Source organism: Onychomys torridus, chromosome 20 (genome assembly GCF_903995425.1).
Source record: "Onychomys torridus chromosome 20, mOncTor1.1, whole genome shotgun sequence".
NCBI lineage: Eukaryota > Metazoa > Chordata > Mammalia > Rodentia > Cricetidae > Onychomys > Onychomys torridus.
This window is the reverse complement of record NC_050462.1, coordinates 48,770,631-48,797,670: the sequence shown is the minus strand read 5'-3', so window position 1 is coordinate 48,797,670 and position 27,040 is coordinate 48,770,631. Positions and strand designations below refer to the sequence as shown.

The following is a 27,040-nucleotide window of genomic DNA, read 5'->3' as shown; positions in this document are numbered from 1 at the left end:
TCCTAGGATCAAGTACAGCTCACCTATAAGATATTTGAAATAGTTGTCAGCTATTAGTAATCAATATGGATACTCTTCATTCTCAGATTAGTGCTATTAGTCATTCTAGGCTACAGATATCCTCTGCAAAAGTGGTGGCTAGTTACTTCACTAATTCAGTCAAAAATTTTGTTTAAAACTCTTTATGGAGTTTTATTAGTTTGGGAATTATTGGAGGATTAATTATTTTACTTCTAATTATTCTTCCAGTCATCTTCAGACTTTTAAGATCCACAGTATGCTCTGCCCAAAGAGAGATTCACATGATTCATTTAATCAACACAAAAGGAAGAGATGTCCTTGTCCATGTTTGAGGAACAGCAGGTGTCAATTGACTTCAGAGTGTCAGCATACCAGGAGGAAAGTCTCTGATGAGTGAATTTTGGTAGGCAAGTCCCTGAGACCCCAGACCCCAGGGTGTCTTTTGCTTCTGCTGTGCCTTTACATGTTTGACCCTGCCATCTTCCTTTGCTATCTGTCATGGAGTGAATGAGTGTGGGGAGATTCCCACTGCTTGTAATGTAGTGTGTTTATCTCATGGAAACATCCCATTTTACTGGGCATTTAAAAAAAATTATTTTATTTAGAATTTTTTTCATTTTACATGCTAACCACAGGTCCCACTCCATCCCTTTCTCCCACTCCCCCACATCTCCCTCTACCCCACCCTCATACAATCCTCATGGGGGTAAGGCCTCCCTTGAGTAATCAACATAGACTGGCATACCAACTTGGGGCAGGACCAAACCCTTCCCCCCTGAATCAAGGCTGAGCAAGGCATCCCACCTCTAAAAAGCCTGTCATGTACCTGGGATAAGTCCTGATCCCACTGCCAGGGGCCCCACAAACAGATCAAGTGACATATCTGTCACTCACATGCAGAGGGCCTAGTTCGGTCCCATGCAGGCTCCCCAGCTGTCAGACTAGAGTCCATGAGCTCCCATTAGCTTAGGTCCGTTGTCTTTGTGGTTTTTCTCATCATGATCTTGACTCTCTCCTTGCTCCTATAATTCCCCCTCTCTTCAGATGAATTCCAGGAGCTCAGCCAAGTGCGTGACTGTGGATCTCTCCATCTGCTTCTATCAATCACTGAAAGTAGGTTCTATGATGACAATTAGGGTAGTCACCAATCTGACTATAGGGAAGGATAGTTCAGGTACCCTCTCCACCATTGCTAAGAGTCTTAGTTGGGGTCAACCTTGTGGGTTTCTAGGGATGGCCCTAGTACCAGGTTTTTCCCTAACTCCATGATGGCTCCCTTTGTCAAGATAACTTTCATTTTGCTCTTGCTCTCCATCCCTCCCCCTACATAGCCATCTCAATCCCTCATGTTCCCATTCTCATCTTCTCCCCTCATTCCCCCCTCCCAGTTTACCCAGGAGGTCTTAACCATTTTGCCTTCCTGGGGAGATTGATGCATGATCCTTAGGGTCCTCTACCTATCTATTCTGGGTTTGTGGATCATAGCCTAATTATCCTTTGCTTTGAATCTAATATCTACTTATATATGAATACATACCATGTTTGTCTTTCTGAGTCTGGGTTACCTCATTCAGGATGATTTTTTTTCTAGTTCCATTTATTTGCCTCCAAATTTCTTGATATCATTGTTTTTAACAGCTGAGTAATGCCCCATTGTGTAAATGTACCACATTTTCTTGACCCATTCTTTGGCTGAGGGGCATCTAGGTTGTTTTCAGGTTCTGGCTCTTAAAAATAATGCTGCTATGAACATAGTTGATCAAGTGTCCTTGTGGGTGGTATACTTGAGCATCTTTTGGGTATATGCCCAAGAGGGGTATTGCTGGGTCATGAAGTAGATTGAGTCCCAATTTTCTGAGTAACTGCCATATTGATTTCCAGAGTGGCTGTACAAGATTACACTCCCACCAGCAGTGGAGGAATGTTTCCTTTTCTCCACATCCTCTCCAACATAAGTTGTCATCATTTTTTTTATCTTAGCCATTCTGACAGGCATAATTTGGTATCTCCTGATATCTACAAGGAGTGTTGGATTTTGTCAAAGGCATTTTTAGCATCTAATGAGATGACCATGTGGTTTTTTCATTTTTTTTATATGTTGGATTACATGTGCATATTTTCATATGTTGAACCACTCCTGCATCTCTGGGATGATGCCTACTTGATCATGGTGGATGATATTTTGATGTGTTCTTGGATTTCATTTGCCAGTATTTTATTGAGTATTTTTGCATCAATGTTCATGAGGGTGATTGGTCTGAAATTCTCTTTCTTAGTTGTGTCTGTGTAGTTTGAGTGTCAGGGTATCTGTAGCCTCATAAAAAGAGTTTGGCGATGTTCCTTCTGTTTCTATTTGTGGAACAGTGAGGAGTATTGATATTACCTCTTCTTTGAAAATCTGGTAGAATTTTATGCTGAAATCATCTGATCCTGGGCTTTTTTTTTTTTTTTTTTTTTTTTGGTTGGGAGACTTTTAATGATTGCTTCTATTAGCATTCTTAGAGGTTATAGGTCTATTTAAATTATCTATCTGATCTTGATTTAATTTTGGTATGTGGTATCTTTCAGGAAAATTGTCCATTTCTTTTAGATTTTTCAATTTTGTGGAGTACAGGTTTTTGAAGTATAACCTAATGATTCTTTGGATTTCCTCAGTGTGTGTTGTTACATTCCCCTTTTCATTTCTGGTTTTGTTAATTTGGATATTCTTTATCTGCCTTTTGGTTAGTTTGGATAAGGGTTTGTCTATCTTGTTGATTTTCTCAAAGAACCAACTCTTTGTTTCACTGATTCTTGCTATTATTCTCTATGTTTCTATTTTATTGATTTCAGCCCTCAGTTTGATTATTTCCAGCCATCTACTCTTGGGTGAATTTGCTTCTTTTTGTTCTAGAGCTTTCAAAATTTTCTCCAAATTCTTTATGTAGGCACTTAGTGCTATGAACTTTCCTCTTAGCATTACTTTCATAGCATCCCTTAAGTTTGGATATGTCATGGATTCATTTTTATTGAATTCTTGGAAGTCTTTAATTTCTTTCTCTACCCAGTGGTAATTCACTTGAGAGCGGTTCAGTGTCATGAGTTTGTAGGCTTTCTGTAGTTTGTGTGGTTGTTGAACTCTAACTTTTACCCATAGTGATCCAATAAGATACATGGAGTAATTCCACTTTTTTTTTTTATCTGTTAAGATTTGCTTTGTGACTGAATGTGTGGTCAGTTTTAGAGAAGGTTCCATGAGGTGCTGAGAAGAAGATATATTCTTTTGTGTTTGGGTGAAATGTTCTATAGATGTCTCTTAGGTCCAATTGAGTCATACCATCTGTTAGTTCCCTTGTTTCTCTGTTAAGTTTTGGTCTAGCAGACTTGTCCATTGATGAGAGTGAAGTGTTGAAGACTTTTAATGTGTGATGTTTGATGTGTGATTTTAGCTTTAGTAATGTTTCTTTTACAAATGTAGGTGCCCTTGTATTTGGAATTGAGATTTCATCTTGATGGATTTTTCCTGTGATGAATACAAAATGTCCTTCTCCATCTCTTTTTATTAATTTTAGTTTGAAGTCTATTTTATTAGATAATAGGATAGCTATACCACATTTTTTAGGTTTATTTGGTTGAAAAATCTTTTCCTAACCCTTTACTCTGAGGTAATGTCTGTCTTTGAGTTTGAGGTCTGTTTCTTGTATGCAGCAGAAGGATGGATCCTGTTTTTGTACCCATGCTGTCAGCCTATGTCTTTTTATAGGCAAATTGAGTCCATTGATATTAAGAGATATTAATGACCACTGATTGTTAATTCTTGTTATATTTGGTTTTGGTGGTGGTGGTGTATTTGGTAGTGTTTGTGTACGCTTCCCTTCTTTGAGATTTGCTGGTGTGAAGTTATCTTTTGCCTGTGTTTTTGTAGGTGCAGCTAACTTCCTTGAGTTGGAGTTTTCCTTCTAGTGGTTTCTGTTGGACTAGATTTTTGGATAGATATTGTTTAAATCTGGTTATGTCATAGAATATCTTGTTTTCTCCATCTATGGTGAGTGAAAGCTTTGCTGGGCATAATAGTTTGAGATGGCATCCATGGTCTCTTAGTGCCTGCAGGACCTTCTGGCTTCCAGAGTTTCCATTGAGAAGTCAGCTGTAGTTCTGATTGATCTGTCTTTTTACGTTACTTGGCCGTTTTCCTTTGCAGCTCTTACTATTGTTTCTTTATTCTGTATGTTTAGTATTTTATTATGTGGCAAGGGGATTTTTTTTTTTTTGGTTCAGTCTATTTGATGTCCTGTAAGCTTCTTGTGCCTTCATAGGCATGTCTTTCTTTAGGTTAGGAAAGTTTTCTTCTATGATTTTGTTGAATATATTTTCTGTGCCTTTGAGCTGGAATTCTCCTTCTATCCCTGTTATTCTTAGGTTTGGTCTTTTCATGGTGTCACAGATTTCATGGATGTTCTGTGTTAAAAATTTGCTGGATTTAACATTTTCTTTGACTGATGAATATATTTCCTCTATTGTATCCTCAATGTCTGAGATTCTCTCTTTTGTTTCTTATATTCTGTTGGTTATACTTGCATCTGTAGTTCCTCTTCATTTACTCAGATTCTTTTTTTCCAGAATTCCCTCAGTTTGTGTTTTCTTTACAGCCTGTATTTCAATATTCAGGTTTTGAACTATTTCCTTCACCTGTTTGATTGTTTTATATTGGCTTTCTTTAAGGGATTTATTGATTTTGTCCAATTTTTTGTTTGTATTTTCCTCCATTTCTTTAAGGGAAATTTTCATTTACTCTTTAAGATCCTCTATCATCTTCATGAAGTTATTTTTAAGGTTGTTTTCTTCTGCTTCATCTGAGTTGGTATGTTCAGGTCTTTCATTTGTAGAACCACTACTTTCTGTTGGTGCCATATTGCTCTTTATTCTGTTGAATAAATTCTTATACTGCTGTCTACCCATTTCTTCCTCCAATCCATACAGGTGGAGCCTGTGTCTCTGGGAGTCCCTCTTCCTCCAATCGGTGCAGGTGGGACCTGTGGGTCCAGTGGTTGCTCTTCCAGTTGGTGAACATGGGGCCTATGTTTCCAGTGGTCATTGGTGCCATGGGGTGGTTGCTGAGGGGGTGGGGGAGGATGCTGCTCCCTGGTCTTTAGGGCTGGAATTGGTGGTGGGGGGCACAGCATGTGCCCCTAGGGCCTAGGCTCTAGTGAGCTGGGCTGTCCAGGCAGCAGCTCAGGGACTCACAACACAGGTGGTGTCTATGGTTCCGGTCATCTCTGGTGCCACAGGGGATCTCTACTGGGCATTTTTACCTGTGGATTATTATGAAGATGATTCCTTTCCTAAGCTCTACTGTCTAATTGATAATAATAATATTAGTTTATTCAGAGTTTTGATGAATAAAAATAGATACAAGGAAGCCGGGCAGTGGTGGCACACGCCTTTAATCCCAGCATTCAGGAGGCAGAGGCAGGCGGATCTTTGTGAGTTTGAGGCCAGCCTGGTCTACAGAGCAAGATCCAGGAAAGGTGCAAAGCTACACAGAGAAACCCTGTCTCAAAAAAACAAACAAGCAAAAAAAAACCCAAAAACCAAAAAACAAAAAAATTAGATACAAGGAAATGTAACACAGCTAGGGCTTATGAGTTTCGCCTAGGGAGCTATATAGATAACAGTTTAGGTTAATGACTAAGGAAAACAATTGAGCCCCCAGGAGCCAGGCTGAATCTAATTCTTTTAATGCTGAACAATGCAGTCACAGGTTTCTGGGTGCATCATTAGCTGAAACAATGCCTTAAAATAACTTCAGGTTAGCTCCAATGTTTTGATAATAACTTTGAGATGACAAACTTTAGAAAACAATCAAAAGTTCACAAGAACACATAGCTAACTTATAGATTCATTAGTTTAGGGTCAAAAATACAAAGCAGCCCAATTGTTACTAGCTGACATACTTTTCTTGCTAGGTTTGTGGGTGATCAAAGGTGATAATTAATTCTTTGTACCCATTTTTTCTCTTAATTACCTGATATAAGAAACTATTGATGAGTGGGTATGCATGACAAAGATTCAAAATAGAGCTGACTGATTCTTTTTCATATATAAAAGGTTTGTGATTCTTTTAAGATTCCTTATACGATTATCTTTGAAGATAAGTAATAAAGTAATTGGCCATTTCTTTGTAACTGCAAAGCTGCAGCCTGCCAGTAAAAAACCTGACTGAGAAAAATACCTTGCTTGCCTACACAGTTAATCTTATACCAAGTTGCTTGGCTATGAATGTATGTGGGTTCTTTTGATCATTTGTTTTTCATCTGTTTTATGTTTAATATGTAAATTTTTAATCATGTAAGAGATATAGAAAACATGCTGTTTTATACTGCTTGTTTGACATTCATTGTAAGCATTCACTTGAAAAACAGAATGTAACCACAGTGTAATTTTTATATTGTGTGGATGATTTTGTTGGGGTATATAAGGAATAAGAAAAAAAAAAAAATAGAGTTAAAATGGACTAGAAGGAAAACATCAAGAAACAGAGAGTTAAAATGAGTTAGAAGGAAAACAAGAATGAGAGAATGAAAATGAGTTAGAAGGAAAACATCAAGAATGAGACTTAGAAGGAACTAGAAGGGAAACATCAAGAATAAAGAGAGAGTTAGATGGAATACATCTGGAAAGAGAGAAGGAAATCACCAGGAAAAGAAAGAATAGAGAATGCAAAAGAATAAAGAAAAGGTCTGAAGGAAACCATAAAGAGAGAATGTGTCTTTTTCCCTAACTCCCTCAGATAAAGAAGTCATAGTATGTGCCAACTCTGTGGATTTCCCTTTGAGCCCTGTGCTACTGAAGGCTGATACCCATGCAGCAATAACTTTACACATCACAGTCATCTCCAAATACATGAAAGAACACATACTGGCAAGAAACCCTATGAATGTGATCAATGTGGTAAAGCCTTTGCACATCACTGTAATCTTCAAATACATAAAAGAACATATTGGAGAGAAACCCTACCAATGTAATCAATGTGATAAAGCCTTTGTATGTGTCATTAGTCTTTGAAATCATGAGAAAAAATCATACTGCTGAGAAACCATATAAATGTAGTCAGTGTGGTAATGATTTGCAATTCATGGTAGTCTTTATACAAGAGTAAAAGTTGAGAAACTGAACAAACTCATACTGAAGAGAATCTATTAAGGATTTGGTAATCTTCAGCCAACACTTACATTCAGTAACACAAGAGTCTTTATTCTGGAGAAAACAATTTGACAATGTCAACAATCTGCCCAAGCATTATGATATCCCTCTTTATTTTGTTTGTACCTGCAAACTCCTATGAATAAAAGCCCTATGAATTTAAACTATAAAGTAACCACTTTAGATTTCACACTTCTCTTCAATTACTTGAAATAACAAATCTAAGTATAAAAATTTATATATGTGGACCCATGAGATGCTTACCATTTCTAGGCCTGGTGGACCCCTGCTACTAGGGCAGTCAGGCACCATTATAATTTTTGGAAGCAGGGTCATATCCAGTGCTATGATGGACTGACTGGTACAAGGAGACCCATATGCAACACCAGGCACACAGGCACTATTATGGTGAGCAAATGTATGGTATCCTATGGGAGAGAGCCAGAATGGTTCATGTCCTTGGACAGAGACATCTAAAAGAGGTGAGTGGGCTGCCTTAATTGCCAGCCAGGGCCTTTGTGATGTCTGGGACTGGGTTGCTCCTGGCCCATGTCTGTGTTTATGGCCCTGATGAAGCCACAGTCTGTTTTGATGTCTGCAGCTCCTGATACCTCTGAAGGCTGAGAAGATAGAGCTGAGCTGCAGTTCTAGGTCCTGAACTTCACCAGCTGAAGCACTCAGGAGAGGGTTCTATACCTCACCTGAGTAGCACAATAGAACTAACCCAGTTAGGAGGGGCAAAGGCAAGCTGGCTCAGGGTGTGAGAACAGGACAGGAGGTCATGCCTGCCATGTGGTGAGGGAAAGATGCCTCCTCTCACCCCTTGCCACTGGCAGCATTGGGGGACCTGACCCAACCCCTCAGCAGTTGTAGCACTCAGGAGAATGGGCTCTGAATCCTGCCTGGTCACCAGAGTAGATTTGACCCTGTAAACAGGTGCACGAGTGAGCCAGTCCTGAATGAATTGAGTGGCATAGCTGGTACCTCCTCTCTTGTCTTCACAGTAGTGGGGATGATAGAAAGATGCCCTTACCCTTACTGCCTCCAGTTGGTGAAGAAACTTACCCTTCCTTTACTCAGGAAACTGGTTCCTGCACCTCCTCTGGGCATCACACTAGAGCTGACCCTGTTGAAGAGGGCAAGGGAGAGCCTCCTAAGAACATGAGCTTGGGAGATCTGGTCCTGCCTCTCTGTGGCTGAGGTGTGTAGGAGAGCTGGCCCTGAGGTCATGAAAGCAGGAGAGCTGCTCCTGTCCTCCAGCTGCAGCACTCCCAGGCAGCACAGTAGAGCCACCCCTGTTGGCAGAGGTGTGAGTGAGCCAACCCCAAAGTTGTGAGCATGAGAGTTATCCCCTCTACTTGTCTGTCATGTGGACAGGGGAAAGTTGCCAACACTTACCGCTCCCCCCTTGAAACCTGCAACAGAAGAGGGAGGTGATTCCCACTTACCAGCTCCAGCACTCAGGAAAGCAGGAGTCGTTCACCTGAGCAGCACAGTAGAGCTGACCCCATTGGTGTAGGCACAGGAGAACAGACCCTGAGGGTGTGAGAGTGGGATAACTGGCTACACCCCACTCATCTGCCATGTGATGGTCAGTGCAAGGGAAAGATGTCTTCCTCCTTTGCCCCATCACCTGTGGTGGGCAAGGAGCAGATCCTTCCCCTTACCAACTGCAGCACTAAGGAAATTAATTGGACCCTGCACCTGTCCTAGACAGGACAGTAGAGCTGATGCTACTGACCAGGGTGCATATGAACCACCCTGAGAACACAAGGTGGTGTGGGTAGGGGACAGATGCCCTCTCCAACCCCTTGCCACCTGTGGGAGGTGGGAGATCTGGCCCTGAGGTCATAAGAGTGGGAGAGCTTTCCCTGCCCTTCATGTCCTGTAGCACTCAGGAGAATAGCCCCTGCATACACCACTCAAGACAGTTGAGCTGGCCCTGCTGGTGAAGGTATGGGAGAGCCAACCCTGAGGACATGAAAGCAGAAGAGATGGCTCTGCCCCTTCTCCTCACTGCAAGAACAATGGTGTAGAGAACCTTGATGGTGAGGACAAGGGAGAGATTGCAGGCTGACCAAACCTGCAACTACCCAGGCCCAGAACCAGGGATATGTGTTGGCCCACCCAACATCTACTACATTTGTGATCTGCAGGAGCATGGGAATGGGCTGGTCTGGCAGACCGAAAGCTGCAGGATCTCCATGACACAAGGCAACAGGATATCCAAGAGTAGTCTCATTGAGAGCCCAGCATTGACAATGTTGTGTTGTGGAATACTATTTTAAGATGTGTTACATTTGTTTATGTAATGGAACACTTGTTTTAGTGATTCAAAGCCATGTTTCATTATTTTATGTTGCATTTGTTCAACTCTGTGAAGCTGTGATACTATGCCTGTCTAAAATAACTTATTGGTCTAATAAAGAGCTGAATGATGGTCAGCTGAGCAGACTGAAAGGATAGGTGGGGCTGTCAGGCAGAAGGAATAAATGGGAAGAGAAAACAAGAGAATGGAGGAGTGAGAAGAAGAAGGAGAAGGAATGAGAACAAGAAGATGAGGACGCTAGGGGCCAGTCACATAGCCATAAAGTATGAGTAAAAGTAAGATATACAGAACTAAGAGAAAGCCCAGAAGCAAAAGGTACACAGGATAACTTAAGAAAAGTTAGATAGAAATAAGCCAAAATAAGACCAGACATTTATAAGAAGAATAAGCTTCCATGTGTGATTTATTTGGTAGCTAGGTAGGGGGCCCCTTAAAGAGTAAAGAGTAAAATAACCAACAAAATTTTGGTATACCTACATGGGCCATATTTTCATAGGGCCTGAGACAGCTTTGAAAAAGAGGGAGAGATGGCAGCCAGGCATAAATCCTAGCACTCAGGAGGCAGAGGCTGCCAGATCTCTGTGAGATTGAAGCCACCCTGGTCTATAAGATAGACAGGGCTACACAGAGAAACTCTGTCTCAATAAAAACAAAAAAAAAGGGGGGGATATGGCTCCTTTAAGGGTTTTTATGGGACAATGAGCCCTTGAGCAGCTAGCACATTAAGTAGGAACAAAAACCTAAGTAAAAACACCAGTCATGGTGCAGGGTACTGACATTCTATAGCCAGGAAGGTTTAATGCAGTATTGAGTCATGAACCTCAGACAGGACTGTAATCTTTAGGCTTGGTGTTCACAACCTGAGAAATGAGTGGAGCTAGCCACCGAAGCTGGTGGTCAAGGTCCAAAGCCACTCTGCTCAGTAGTTTTTGCTCCTGCAGACAAAGAAAGTGTAAAAAACATGCAGTAAAAGAGGTGTAATCAGAAAAAACTTTTAAACAGGTTCCAGTGTGTTTTGCAATGCATAGGCTTAAGAAAGAAAAGAAAATGGGTATAGGCAGTTATAGAAAGAAAGAGATAATCCGTTTCACAATAGCTTGATGTGTTATGGATATGTATATATCATTTGAAGTTCCATGCATCTTCATGTTCCCATTAGTTATTCATTTGGATCTTCATCTTGAAGTGCGGCCTTCTAAGGGAATTAACCAGTTATGTGAGATAATGTAATGACAGTGAGATTTATTAAAAAAAAAAAAAAAAACATGTCTGTTGTGTTTATGTGTAATGTGATTATGGGCTTTTTAGGCCATGACACATTTGTAGAGACTAGAAGGCAACTTTTTTGAGTTTCTTTTTTTGGGATCTTAATATAATGATTGAGATGAGTCTACCAGCCTTGCACACCAGAGACATTTCTCACTGAACTATCTCATTGATGCTGAAATAAGATAAGCTGAAACATTACCTCAATAAAATATTGTCTTCTCTTTAGATTATAAATATATTTTCTTTCAAGGATAGAGGAAAATGGGAATATTTAAATAATAAATCCTATTTGCAACTGATAATAATATATCCCTGTCTCCTTTGTAGGGGATGATATGTTAGTTTATCATAAGGACTAAACATTTGTTGAGGACTAGACATTTGTTCATAACACTTGCTCTGAACCACAAATGAATGTCAGAGAATTGTCTCAGTCATTAAAATTTGTTACTGCTAAGCCTCATGACATGAATTCAGTCCCTGGGAGATTCATATTAATCCTAAAATTTTTCTTCTTATTTCTACACTTGGGCTGTCACATGTACACACTTCCTCATCAGCACATACATAAATAATTTTTAGTCCCAAATAAGTGCCATTGAGGGTGCTTGCATTCCAAACTTGACACCCTGTGTTTTGTTTCTAGAACTCACATAGGGGAAGTAGATAATAGACACCTATAAGTAGTCCTCTCACTGCCAAATAAACATGGCACAGGTGTATACACACAAACACAGTTCAGACACTTTTAAATGAATGAAATTAATAAAGCAAAGAAAATAGCCCAATTATTGAGAACATATGAAATGATTTGTCAGTTTAAATTATAGAATTTCAAGAAGTATTATTTATCATAACACTGATGATTTCTTTTTAAATCTTATTGTATCCTTTTGTTCTCTGAATCAAAGAAGGGCCATTTTAAAAGCATATCTCAGCTGGGCGTAGAGCTACATGCCTGTAATCCAAACACTTGGGAGACTAGCAGGCCAATCACTTCGAGTTTGAGGCCAGTGTGGTGAGTTCCAGGACAGCAATGATTATGTAGGGACACTGTCTCAAAAAAAAAAAAAAAATCCAAAAAGAGAAAATATATCTCAAATTATGGAAATTTTCCTAATGTAATCTGACTGGATTCTGACTGATCTCAACAAAACCTTTTATTATCTTTACTTACATTAAGTGAACTGTGTTAACAATGAAAATAATAAGCAATACAGATAGTTCATTCACAAAGAGATAGAAATCCATTGAATTCTTTGACAGCCGTCTAGTGGGAACATTCACCACCTTCAAGTGACAGGAGACACATGGAGTAGTGGATCATCTTCATCTACGTTATAATGAGATGTTTGGGAGCTGGAGTGGTCGCTCATTAGTACTAAGGAGTACCCAAGTTTGGTTCCTAGCCCCCACATCAGATGGATAAGAACTACCTGTATTTCCAAATCTAAGAGATCTGATGCATTCCTTTGGCCTCCTAGGGCAGCAGGAGTATATATATGCAGAGCACCTTGTGCAGACCCATGCCATCCAGGTCCTATAAGGTATGGTTCCCCTGTCATGCTGTGGGCATCAAGTAAAAACATTGTTTAGGCACTTCCACGTGTTCCGTGTTACCATGCTCTAGCACGTCTTGCAGTCAGGAAAGTGTGTAAGTATGGTTTTTATTGTAGCTGTTCTGGTGTCCAGGTTTCTCTTTCTGTAGCCTGTAGAGTGTGCTCTTGTGCCAAGGAGACTAGAGTGAAAGTTCCAAGCCTGCACCTATGTAACCTCTGTACATTCAGTGAGCTGTGAGAAAGTTGTCCTGGGAAATGGGACCCTCCAGTCAGTTTTCAGAGAACAACTCACTAGCAAGGGTATCAGCTCTTTAAAATAATCTAACTCATTCCAGAATTACAAATACACTGCCATGTTTGACTTATTCAACTTAATGTACCTATTTGTCAAATCTCCTATATAATAGGTCAAATTCCTAAGCACATTGTGTAAAATTGATTAGCATTCTCCAAAATCTAACAAATGTAGGAAGCTAGTTATGAAAACAATATGTCTGAAGCACAATGAATTATTTGCCTTTAGTAGAATATGTGAAGGTAAGTGATATAAAAGCAGTCTTCATTTTTAGTACACTAAAAATGACAAATATTATCCTCAGCTTTATGAATAATAATGCTTAAAAACAGAGTTGTTTTACTTAAAAATACAGAAATGTATAAATTCATGTTAATTATACCACAGTGCATAAGACTATTTGCTTAATAAATTACAATCAGTGAGTATAAACAAGTATATATTAAGGTCTTCTACAGACATATTGTCAGAGGGAATTAATCAAAATTGTAGTAAGTAATAATGAAAAGAAAAAAGCATGAAAAATAATTCAATGATTTATTTAATACATAATTTATTAAGTATTATGAATGTATATAAGTTAAACTTTGTGGAAAATGCATAAATGTGAGATCTCATGCACCTAATTGAGTAAAGATTTTGTGGGTAAACTTAAACTGAACAAAATGAAATTTCAAAGAAAGGTGATCATCCAAGGTTTTATCCTATTGTTTAAATTCTATACCAAGGAAAATTACATCCCGTGTAATACTCTTAGGTAATCTGATTTCTACTTTAAATATTTTAAAAATGGAGTGCATTGATATTGACTTCCTATTAAAAAAACAAACAAACAAACAAACAAAAAATTAAGCTGTGTCCATCCTCCTTTTTCACTTTCACCAGATAACTGAGTTCACAGGAAAAATCCTTTAATCCCAGCACTCTGGAGGCAGAGGCAGGTGGATCTCTGTGAGTTCAAGGCCAGCCTGGGCTACCAAGTAAGTTCCAGGAAAGGCGCAAAACTACACAGGGAAACCCTGTCTAAAAAAAAACCAAAACAAACAAACAAACAAACAAACAAATAAATAAATAAATAAATAAAAGCAGGAGTGACCAGTTGCTGGAGGCTGAGTGTCTGTTATCTTGACATATTGCTGCTGCTTTTATATAAAGTCTTTAAACTGCATACATTTTACTAGAACTTCACAAGGTTATTACAGATGACAGGGGAGATAAAAACCTTTGTGCTTCAGCAATAATCAAGAAAGAAGCAACTTGAGAATGTCACAAGGTATTCTCAGTAACAAGGGCTTGTCACCAAAGGATGTTCCCTCCAGGAACTCTATCTGACCTAGAAAAAGTATTCTTAGTTAGCTTCTGCCTCCTCCTTCTAGCAGTGCTTAGTGGAAAAATGAGCCAAGAAGCACTTAAATACCATAGGGAACTTATGCCCAATAAGGAAACCAATATTTATCTTGGGCATATACAAATTTCTCCTCTCCAGGACTTTAACAGAGCTCCAAATAGTGGCTACAACAGAAATCTTCAGCAAACAGGGGTCATTCTGGAAGTGCTTTGGGAAACCCATAAAATAAAAAAAGGAAAAAACATGAAACTGTACCATTTACCAGCTAAACTATAGAAAATATTAACAGTAGAAGTCTTAGACAAAGTAGCCTAAAATTTCACTGTTAAATCCCTGATACTTGTCTTCATTACAGATGCATCATGTTTAACTTTCAAAAACTAATAATTTATAGGTATAATAAAAAGCAAAAAATGAAGCCTGAAGAAATAGGTCATACATCATATCAAACTCAGAGATGAGCATAGATACTCCAAAATTTAAGATAAAAACATAAAGGGTAAAAAAAAAAAAATGTAACCTCTCCTTTTTTTCACAAGGGTCACCAATGACACTTCCATAGCCAAAGGTAGGTTGACAGTAGAAAAACAAAATAGACTTATTTAATAAAAATTTATATAACAGCAAAACCAGTATAAATCAAGAGAAAAAGAACCTGGAAATAATCATCCACTTTTGTGCTAAAGTTTGAAACAGCTGGACAATGTGTGGAATTAGGTTTGAACACTGAAGGGCATGCCTTAGACTCTAAGGAAACAGCTACCATTGCATGCTCTGATTATTCCTGGTATGCTCTGTAGCATTTTTCTCTTGAGTATGGCTTGCTTCTGGAAGAAGAGACTTTGTTAATCTATCTGAGATGATAGCTCAGACAATTTCCATATTAGTTGTTGCACAGATAAATATTAAAGATATAGTAAGTGTACTATTTCTAGATTTTATGGCAGGCTTTGGGAGACAGAGGCTCTGATTTCTCTGGTGGACTTTAAGGAAGAATTCTCTTTTTGTATTGACTGTGGCAATTAAGGAAAGGGAGACAGAGGAAAACAAGGATTTTTAGTGTAGGGGCCATCTCAATTTCTTTCCATTCAATGAACTCAACATGCCTAGGCAACATACTGGTTGATCTCAGTTTCTGGGTGTTAGTTATTATGAGGCACAATGTTATTCATTAAGTGGCACTGTTTACCATGTGAGAAAAGCCACAAGGTATGACAAAACCCACTATAAGAGTTTATTAAGAGGGGAATGCTTAGGCCTATGGAAATGGTTGTACAGAGAGAGGGGGGGAGAAGTGGGAGGAGTCTGTGGCCCGCTTTTTTATTGATTCCCACACACATGTGCTTATGTAGCTATGTCATGCATGCAAATAGATTGTGTGAGCACGCTGAATGCAAATTATGTGATCACGCAGTGCATAGTCACATAGAATGTAAAGCCCTGGAATGACTAAATATCTTACCAGGCTATGGAGCAGTGCATGTGTGGTCATGTAGCTGGGGGAGTGGCCAGGAATTCCAACACTGGGACTTGAGTTCTATTTGAAAAGTGAACCAAATATAAGACAAGTAAATATAACACCAGTAGCACAGACACTGAGAGCAACAATTAATAAATGGGACCTCCTGAAACTGAGAAGCTTATGTAGGACAAAGGGCACAGTCAATAAGATAAAACAACAGCCTACAGAATGGGAAAAGGTCTTCACCAACCCCACAGCTGACAGAGGACTGATCTTCAAAATATATAAATAATTCAATAAACTAGACATCAAAATACTGGACAATCCAATTAAAAAATGCTACAGAGCTAAACAGAATTCTCAACAGAAGAATCTCAAATGGCTGGAAGACATTTAAGGAACTGCTCATCATCCTTAGTCACCAGGGAAATGCAAATCAAAATGACTCTGAGATACCATCCTATACCTGTCAGAATGGCTAAGATAAAAAACACTGAAGACAGCTTATGTTGGAGAGGATGTGGAGCAAGAAGAATACTCCTCCACTGTTATTGGGAGTAAAAATTTGTACAGCCACTTGTGAAATCAGTATGGTGGTTTCTCAGATAATTGGGAATCAATCTACCTCAAGACCCAGCTATACCACTCTTGGGCATATACCCAAGGAATGCTCAACCATACCACAAGAACACATGCTCAGCTATGTTCATAGCAGCATTATTTATAATAGCTAGAACCTGGAAACAACCTAGATGCCCCTCAACCAAAGAATGGATAAAGAAAATGTGGTACATATGCACAATGGAGTACTACTCAGCAGTGAAAAACAATGATATCATGAAATTTGCAGGTAAATGGATGGAACTAGAAAATATCATCCTGAGTGAGGTAACCCAGACTCAGAAGGACAAACATGGTTTATACTCACTCATAAATGGATACTAGACATAATGCAAAGGATTACCAGACTACAACCCACAGCTCCAGAGAAGCTAGCTAACAAGGAGGACCCCAAGAAGGACACATAGATCACCCAGCAGAGGAGAAATAGATGAGATCTACATGAGCAAACAAGGAGTGGAGGTGGGTAATAAAGGGCAAGGGATGGGGATGAGAACATAAGGGAATGGAAGGTTTGAGCCGGAACAGGGACAGAGTGGGAGAGCAAGGAAAGAGATACCATGATAAATGAAGACATCATGGGAACAGGGAGAAACAGGGTGCTAGGGAAGTTATCAGGAATCCACAAGGATGACCCCACCTTAGACTATTAGCAATAGTCAAGAGGGTGCCTGAACTGGCCTACTCCAGTAATCAGATTAGTGAATACCCTAATTGTCATCATAGAGCTTTCATCCAGTAACTGATGGAAGCAGATGCAGATCCATGGCCGGGTGCCAGGCTGAGCTCCAGGAGTCTAATCAATGAGAGGGAGGAGGGATTCTGTGAGCAAGGGACATGGAGATCATGATGGGAAATATACAGAGGCCACCAGGCAAACTAGTGGAAACTCATGAACTGTGGACCAACAGCTGTGGAGCCTCCATGATTCTGGACTAGACCCTCTGCATAGGTGAAACAGTTGTTTAGCTTGAACTGGTTAGGGAACCCCCAGGCAGAGGGATTGGGATTCATCCCTGATGCATGAGCCAGTTTTTTGGAGCCCAGTACCTATGGTGGGACACCTTTCACAACCTTGGTGCAGCGGGGAGGGTCTTGGGTCTTCCCTATCTGAATGTACCAGGCTCTGCTGACCCCCCATGGGAGACCTTGTCTTGGAGGAGGTGGGAATAGGGGGTGGATTGGGGGGGAAGGCTAGGGGGAAGGAGGAGGGAAGAGGGGGATCTGTGGTTGGTATGTAAAATGAATAGAAAATTTCTTAATAATAATAAAATAATAAAAATTAAAAAACAAAAGTGAACCAAATATATGACAAATATAAACAAATATACATGTTATATATTTTTATTTATATAACTATAACCATTTATATAAATTTCTATCTTTTTCTCTCCCCTCTATCCTTCTAACTAATATTTCCTGCTGCTTCTACTCAAGTATACTCTGGGGACATGAGGAGGTGAGGGATGGTCCCCCACAGATATTATACTGAGGCTACAATGCAGTCAATACATAAGGAGCAAAAGTCAATACATGACAAGAAAGCACTGAGTGATTTTCTTTAGAAATAGAACTTGCCTCTACCTCTCAGCAGGTGCAGTTAGCTGACTACTTTCAACAATGACCCTATGTGGATCTGATTCTCATATGGAGTTGAGATCATACTCTGTTCAGTCATTAGTGGTGTAAATGAGATCTCACTATTTGACTCAAAAGGTCTTATTTGGGATGATGAAGTATTGTCAGGCATGCATTGCAGCTAGATGTGGTGACTTGTTCCTGTAATATCATCACTGGGGAAGCAAAAGCAGGGGGATCTGCTGTTCAAGACCATCCTGTGCTACATAGAGAGGTTAAAGCCAGCATGGATTATATGAAATCATGTCTCAAAATAGAAAAGAAACTAAATTGCATGGTGAATGTGTTGAGAGTGGGCTCCACGCAAGATTCCCTCATTGTCTCCAGTCCAACTTTCTCTTATGGTCTCCTCTTGCTGTAAAAAGAGGCCTCTTTGATAAGGGGCTGGTAGCTGTAATTACTTCTTGGTATAAGAATAAGACTTAGAATGTAGTTAGGGATTATGCTGGTTAAACGAAGAAGTAATGTGGTATTTTCCTAAGGTTCATGACTCAATTAGTTTTCAGGAAACTGGCTAGATTTCCAATTTCAAGTATAATTTCCCACTTTTTGAGTGGACTTTATGTCCACTTAGACAGTTCCTGTATCTGTGGCTCAAGGAACATTGCAAGAAGAGGGAAGCAAAAATGTGGTAAGAGCCAGAATACTAGGAAGTCTAGTGGAAAAGAGTATCTCCTAGAATTGGATGCATAAACAAGACCAGGCAATGGCAAGACCAATGAACATGTTAACATGAATAACATGAAAAGAGAAATTTCTGTGGGGTCCACCCCTAAACCAAGAACTACAGGAATCTAATGACTACTGGGAGAAGGAGATTTAGCTTTCCCAGAGAAGAGCCCCCTTCATGGTTGTCTAGTGCAGAGTGGTAAGTTCTGAAACCATTTACAAAAAAACTTGCATTATCAGGCTGAGACACACACACACACACACACACACACACACACACACAACACATACACACACACACACACACACACACACACACACAGAGAGAGAGAGAGAGAGAGAGAGAGAGAGAGAGACTTACACATATTTAAAAAGTGAAAATTTTAAAAAGTAAAATTAGTATATTAAATAGCAAAAAGAAGTAAACCTACATTTTTACATGGGCTGTCTCTTTTCATCCTGCTTCCTATATACTCTTGATATTGTAAAGATTTGCCACTCAGATTGGTTTAATAAAATGCTGATTGGTCAGTAGTCAAGCTATTGATAGGGTTACCAAACCAAGAATGCTGGGAAGAGAAAGGGTAGAGCCAGGAGTTGCCAGCCAGATACAGAGGAAGCAAGATGAAAATGTTGTATTGAGAAAAGGTACCAAGACACATGGCTAACCATAGATAAAAATTATGGGTTAATTTAAGTGTAAGAGATAGTTAGTAATAAGCCTGAGCTATGGGCCACAAATTTATAATTAATATAAGCTTCTGTGTGGTAACTTGGAAAATGGCTCCTGGGTATTTGGGAGTTGCTGGCTGGATAGAGAAATTCCATTTACACATGGCACCCAAACATTTGGTCAGAATTTTTGCATAAGATCCAAAAAGCTTTAAAAAGGGTTCTAAACACAGAGAAGCAGAGTCAAACACAGCTTCTTGGTAACCACTTTTTCTCCTGTGGGCTTTGTTTACTGGCAGTGAGCAGAGGCACAGCTCCTTTAATAGATGGCTTCCTGACACAGAATTAGTGGCAAAAACCAAGTGGCTCTTTTAAGAGGCACTGCTGCCAAACATTTAGAGTTTATGAGCAGTGGGTAGCATAATACTCAGTGGCAACATGGACTCAAAAATTTCCCAGAGTTGCAATGGTAAACGTGGTTCCCAGAGCTGGCAGTAAAAGTACCTCTTCCATAAAACTAGACTCTCAAGGAACTAAGGAATGGGTGGAGCCAGCCACTAAAGCCACTGCTTAGCAGTTTAAAGACTCATGTGGTCAGCAAAAGATAGGGATATGCAGTAAAGACAGATTCAGGCCAAAATTCTATAAATGGGTTACATTATGTTTGAAAATGTATGTAGGCTTAGTAGAAAAAGTCCTTTAAAAAGGAATAGAGTAATAAAATTATAATAAGCTGCAAAAAGATGGAAAGTACAGAGAGTCTGGATATGTATATTATTGTGTTGTCTTTAAAATTTTTTGCTGGTAAGTGTAACATGAATTGCTAAATGGTCTTATTAGTAGAAAACTCAGAGCCAGATATTGGGGTGAACACTGAAAGATCAGAGAAGCAGAGCAAGCCAGCCACAAATTCTTACCTCTATGAAATCCTCAGTCTCAAGAGAGTGAGTTCCTGGTTACCTCATGCCTTGAATACCTTTCTGTGTCCTGCCATATTACTTCCTGGGGTTAAAAGAATGTATTCTTCCCAAGCAAAGACACAAGATCTCAAGTTCTGGGATTAAAGGTGTGTGCCACCATGCCTGGCTGTGTTCCCAGTGTGGCCTTGAACTCACAGAGATCCAGATGGATCACTGCCTCCCAAGTGATAGGATTAAAGGTATGTGCCACCATTGCCTGACCTCTATGTCTAATTTAGTGGCTGGCTTTGTCCTCTGATCCCTAGGCAAGCTTTATTGGGGGACACAATATATTACCACAGCTAAGAGACCTTGGATTATGATAACTGCCATATTAAATCAACCAATTTTCAAATTATCTCAACTTCAAAATTTAAGTAAAAGATATGTTACTTTGGGGGAGGAGTTATATTTTGTTTCCACAGGAAATGAGAGGCTGTGGAAACATTAGGTTAAGAAAAATCAAGTTTGACCAAGGAAGATCCCTTGAAAAATCTCTAATGAGAACAGATGGCCCAGATGACCCAACATTTTAGAGCACCTCTGTTGAAGTTTCCTCTGAGTTCTGCATCTATAATGGCTTCAAGGCTCCTGGCTGAGATTATCCAGCCTCACAGAATTCTCCAGTCAGGACTTGACCATAATCCTGAATTTTCTCAGGGTCCCTCAAAGATTACCAGTACCACCAATCAACAGGAAGTAGTCTAGAGAATTATGCCCACATTCCCAAAAGTAAATTATAAATATTTGTCATTATTTAAGGGGTTGGTTACAAATTGTTATTGGTAATGTTAGAAAAAAAGCTAAACAAAGGAGATTAGATTCATGTATCTCATTGTAAAAAGAAAAGGGGGAATATAGAAAGGGTAGATTATTGAATCTACTTTAATAAAAAACAATTATTAATCTACATATTTTACACTGGTATGGATTTTAGTTTATTGATACAAATTTTTAAAGCTAATTTTGTTATACTATATATAAATTTCTACTCTTGTTTAGGGTATTATGTTTATGCAATTCATTTAAAAATGTATAATTAAGAAATGCAGATTAATAGTCATCTATAATAGTCAAACTTACAGTCGTATTAGTTAGGTTTTCTAAGTATATGGAGATATATTTCAGATATTTCAAATGCCTCAAAGATCTACAGAATATGGCTTTTAAAGTATTTAATAACTTAGGTTTTTTATGACAATGAGACACATCTTCTCCTGGCAGCACCAATTTACTTCAGAGATGATGGTATGCATTGTATGCATTGAAGAAACTCTTTATAGAGTTTGCTTTTTATGGCAAAAGCTAGCCATGTGGGCAAATAAACAGCCCTTGCCTAAATTGCTGGCAATATATTGTCCAAACTGGACCATCAGGATGTGAGAAAGTTGATTGCTGAACTTTGCCAAGACAAGGTAGAACAGTCCTTCAAAATTCCCTGTTTAGCCAGGCAGTGGTGGTACATGTCTTTAATCCCAGAACCCAGGAGGCAGAGGCAGGTGGGTCTCTGTGTTTGAGGCCATCCTAGGCTATGGAGTGAGTTTCAGGAAAGGCACAAAGCTACACATAGAAATCCTGTCTTGAAAAATAAAAAAAAAAAAATCTCTGATCCACAGGAAAGTCTATCATATATGCTAGGCCTATAGGTCAGAGTTGGATGCCTCAACTTGCAGAGGAACTTTGAGTGACTGTCCAGGAAGACCTGTCATTAGGTAACATTTCACTCTTGTGGGGTCTTTGATGGCATCAGACTAGATAGTTATAATTATGGTTTTCCTTAGTTATGATAAAAAGGTAAATTAGATGTAAAACTTTAGACTCACCAAGATAAGATAGATAACAGAGTATTTTCTCTAATTTTGCCAAATACAAATAGACTGGGTATTGTAATTGTAATTCCTACTGGTTAATTGTTTTTTTTTTTTTTTTGTATATAATCAGTCTATGTTAATGTTAAAACCTTCCTTTTTAATAAGACAAAAGGGGGAATTCTGTGGAATAATCTTCTGGTGCACTGTAAAGATTTGTCACTTGAATTGGTTTAATAAATCACTGATTGTCCAGTGGACAGGCAGGAAGTATAGGTATGGTGACCAAACTAAGAATGCTGGGAAGAGGAAGGCAGAGCCAGCAGCCAGCAGCCAGATGCAGAAGAAGCAAGATAAAAATGTTGTATTGAGAAAAGTTACCAAGCCATGTGGCTAAACACAGATAAGAATTATGGGTTAGTTTAAGTGTAAGAGATAGTTAGTAATAAGCCTGATCTATGGGCTGATTATTTATAATTAATATAAGCCTCTGTGTGGTAATTTGGGAAGTGCCTGCTGGGTATTTGGGAGTTGCTGGCAGGGCAGAGAAACTCCACTTATAATACTTCATTTTGCTTTCACATGCTTTCCTTTCATATAATAATCACTCCAACAAAACCTCTAGCATTAAACTACCTATCTGCATCTACAACGTCATGAACAATTGAGTGTGACATGTCTAATCAGATGGCAACTTGGTTCAGGGGTTGACTTATATCTTTCAAAATAGATCCACAATAGGCAGGAGAAGAGACATCAAGAGTCTCAGAAAAATATACCTCTATTGTTAGAACATTCACTCCTTGATTTGGAAGAACTTTTCAGAGGAATGCTGAGAGCAGGAGAAATAGTCTTCCCCAGGGATGAATATACCAACTGGTTATCCCATATCAAATGGTTAGCCTTGAAAACATAATTAAAAGTAAAATCATACAGACTGTTCAGATTGTGTTTATGTATTTAGGGATATAGACATACATGTAATAATAGCAATTAATGAAAAAGAGGGCATGGATTTGAACAAAGATGGAGAATATGGAAAGAGTATATAGAAGGAATTGAAAGGAAGAAAGGGAAAGAGAAGATAATGCAATTACAATCTTGAAAAGTAAAAGAAATAAGTTTTAAAAGATATTGGAGAGCTGGAGAGATGGCCCAGTAGTTAAGAGCACTGGCTGCTCTTCCAGAGGACCAAAGTTCAATTCCTAGCACCCACATGGCAGCTCACAACTGTCTGTAACTCCAAGATCCAACACCATCACATAGACATATATGCAGGCAAACACCAATGTAAACAAAATAAAAATAAATTAAAAGATATTGGAATCTTTGAGAAAGTCAATCAGTCAATGCTAATGAATGTTCAGAAACTGAGGCATCCAGAATTTTGGACCATGATTTGAACTTTTAAGAAAATTTAATAGAGTAAAATCATATCCGTCCACTTATCATTTGTCTATGGTTGAAGAACAATAATATAAATGAGTAGTTGTGACACAATGCATGCTTCTTGCTCATAACTGAAAACCTGCACAGACCATTGATGCCTATGAAGGAGAAGGATTCCTTACCTAATCAGATAGAAATTTGCCATTAGAGAAAAATTTCATATAATCTTTAAGATACTAGACTAAAGGTGTAAAATATATGCTATTTTTCTTTCTTATTGGAATAAAATTCAAAGCCCAATCATACCTATTGGCATTTATATGTGCTTATAACAGACTTCTGACATATAGTCCAAAAAATAATGTACCCAAAAAGAAAGGACAAGATTAGAGTTTAATAGGTCCATTTGAGTAAGTCAGTGAGTATAAAGATAGTTCTCAAAAGAAGTAAAAATGGCAAGTAAATATGTGAATAAGCATTTCACACACTTATCTACAAATGAGTGTAAATGGAAATTGTGCTGAGATTTTATTACAAGTGAGTCAATACAACTATAATAAGGCAGGAAATAAGAAACAGTTGTGAGGGTGTAGAGAAAAAAAACTCTCAGTCTGTTGGTGAGTATGAACATTTATTGTGGAAATAAGTATATTAAATAACTTTTTGAAAACTAAAGTCACAACTACTCAGGATTTTGCTATACCATGTTTTCTCATTTATTTAATTTCTTTGAGAATTTCGTACGATGTGTTTTGACTATATCCACCCCTTTCCAAGCTCCTCACAGATCCACATCCTATCCACCATGCACCTGAATTCATATCCACTTTTCAGTTCTTAAGTAAACCATTCCAGTACAATGTGTGATGCCAGTATATGCTTGAATGTGTAGCCATCCACTGGCTCATGGTCCCCCTCTCGGGAGTACAAAGGGAAGTAAAACAGACCCTCCATCTCCCAGCAGCTATTAATGCCAATAGCTCCTCACCTAAGAATTAGACTTAGTGTCCACCTTTCCTTTTCCTTTTGGAATTTTGTCTGGCTTGAACTTGAGCAGGTCTTATGAATGTTGTCACAAGCACTATGAGTTCATTTGTGCACCTGACCTACTGTCTCTGGAAGATACCAATTTTTTTCAGTCAACTACTACCTCTGACTCTTATGCTCTTTCCAACTCTTCTGATGGTCTTTGATCTTGGAAAGAAAGTGTGTGATATAGATATCTCAAGAACATCTTCCTCAAAAACCTGAAATCTATCTCTTGAAAGTTAATCACTTCTTTCTCCTAAAAATCATTTTTCTAAGATTTATTTACTCATTTATTTAAATGTATGTGTGTGCCTGTGTGAGTTTTTGTGTGCCATGTTTGTGAAGGTGACCACAGAGGTCAGAAATTCAGATTCCATGAATTTGTAATGAGAAGTAGTTGGTAAGCTACCTGATGTGGGTGCAGAAAACAGAACCTGGGTCCTCTGCAAGAGCAGTAAGTGCTCTTGACTGATGAACCACCTTTCCAGAACATCACTTCTTTCTCATTTAACTTTTCCCAATAAAGGTTTTACTCTGACATTATTTCTATTTTTACTAACAAAGAATCTGGGGCAAAGGGCAATATGCTAACTTGCCTCTAGTCCCACAGCTAGTGAGTAACTTGATTCTGGCATTATTTTTACTAACACATACATGCTGGGCATCAAGGTTCTCTGTTTTATATGAACACTGCCAAGAATGTACATGTCTAACTTAAAATCACTTCAATATTATTTCATTTGATCCAACACAATATAATAGATAAGACTGAAATTTTTATATTTATCCCATAAATAAGAACTCATGTTCAGCACTTTGCCAAATCAAGAGATGGCTTTGTGCAACTCTCCTGCTGTGTCTGGAATACACTGTTTTGTAGGTATCCACTGTCTCTGGCTCTTCTACGCTTTTCAACACTTCTGAGATTTTCCCTGATCTTTGTAAACAAGGTGTGTGATATACATGTCTCAAGAACATTCTCCTCAAGCAATTCAACACTTAAAACCTCTCAGCCATTTGGTGCCATCTCGGGCCACCTATTGTTGAACCAAAAATTTGAAGACTCAAAGAAAGGGTTGTTTTGTTTTGTTTGTGCCATTTTAGGTGTTATCTGTAAGAAGACCAGGTGTGTTCTGAAACTTCCAGCATCAATACAACACAGCAGTTGGAAATACAGCTGCTTGATTTAGGGCCAAGTGCATCTATGGGAAGGAAAAATCATATATTACTAACACTGACCTGAAGTGATTATAGCTGAGCAAGATGTGTAACACAAAACAGGACAAAATTTGAGGTAGATAATAGTCCGCAGTGGGAGATGAGTGTTGCATCTGGGTTTGCTGGATAATTAAGATACTACAGTGCCCAGGGTGTGATTACCTGGGAGTAAAGATTTTTTTAAAGTAAGGATTTGGGTACTAAAGAAAACATGGAATCTTTATTCAAATTGGTTTAGCCCATAGAGGCTAATTGATTAATTCTTTTCTCACTGCCTTTTTCTGTTCCCCCATTTATGATTCAGTTTGGGACATACAAAAAACTTTCTCTGTCACTGGATAGTTACACTTATTCTGTGTCTGCCCCCTTTGGTTGGTTTATTTCTGTCATTATTTGGTATAATTTCTTTTCTCTAACCCTCAACATTATGATTTCCTTCAAAACACCTAAAAACTTCTTTTTTGTTTTTTCTGCATTCTTTTTTCATTTTATTAGATAATGAAGTGGTTTATTGATGGGAATGTATGTGTTTTCTTATTGAACAAAGTTTTTTGGAGGAAAGGGCCTAGGGTCCTATAGACCACTTAGCAGAACACTGTGCTTGTACATGATGCTTCCTGAGAAGATATTTTCTCTACAAAGACATGCACAGTTGTTAATTACCTCCCCAAACACATCACAAACATAGTGTAGTGGCAAATGTCTATATTCCCAGCACGTGGGAAGATGAAACAAATCTTGAATTCAGCCCTGTCTTAAAAACGCAAAACTCAACAACTATCAACAACAAAACTGCTATAATTTGGAAGTTATTTTTATTTGTATTGTTCTCTGCCAGCAGAAAAAAAATGCTTTTATCCGTTTTTCTTGTGGGTGTGTGTTTGTCTTTCACATAAGCCAAGAGAAGCGACCCTGAGGACAAGTCATCTATTTTTTTTCTAGGAGGACACAGAAATTTGGAAATAGAGAGGAAGTGTGTTTAAGGGAAATGTTCCAAGGATATATCCTTAGGTGAAACATCAAGAAGAAAATAAAACTCTGATTTTGTGGAAGATCATCAGGAATTTAGCTAATACTTAGGGATGAGTAGAGAGGTCCACAGGAAAGCACACAAAGTCTTTGAGCATGAAGTTAGAATTTCTCCTTCTTCTTGTAGCTTTGGCCTTTCAACAGAATTAAAGAATAAACTCTGTCCCCAGAAGATGACTATTCATTTGTCTTCTGTCTTTGTCAGTGTCAAAGCTTTGGAAAGAATCAAGTTTTTGTTCAGTTTGCCCATAACCAAATCATGTGAGTAACATCCACCAAGGAGAGAAAGTAGCTTGTGCAGAAATGAAGTTACATGGAAGTCTATCTCTCTGCATATAATTACACCATCATTAGGATGCATTGTCCAATTCTCTCTGTCTGGTCTTCATCCCAGTGTCCAATGCTGCTGCATTCCTATGATGTGAAAGGCTTGGAGAGGCAAAGAGTAGGAGATGGTTGCTGATGATGGTGCAACTTAACTGGAGGATGAGATGGTAGTTTCGCTCTTCTGTGAAGCCATGTTGTCAGATTATGCTTGTTGAT

General features: G+C 38.7%; 1 protein-coding gene across 1 annotated transcript in view; it reads right to left on the bottom strand.

Annotated features, from left to right (window-relative positions):
- Positions 1-10,353: 10,353 nt before the first annotated feature.
- The window catches only part of Tespa1 (thymocyte expressed, positive selection associated 1), a 36,053-nt gene continuing 19,366 nt past the window's right edge, over positions 10,354-27,040 (bottom strand). The window contains exon 11 of the mRNA XM_036169657.1: positions 10,354-10,467. Coding sequence (XP_036025550.1) covers positions 10,354-10,467 — 114 coding nt within the window. The remainder of the gene's footprint in view (positions 10,468-27,040) is intronic.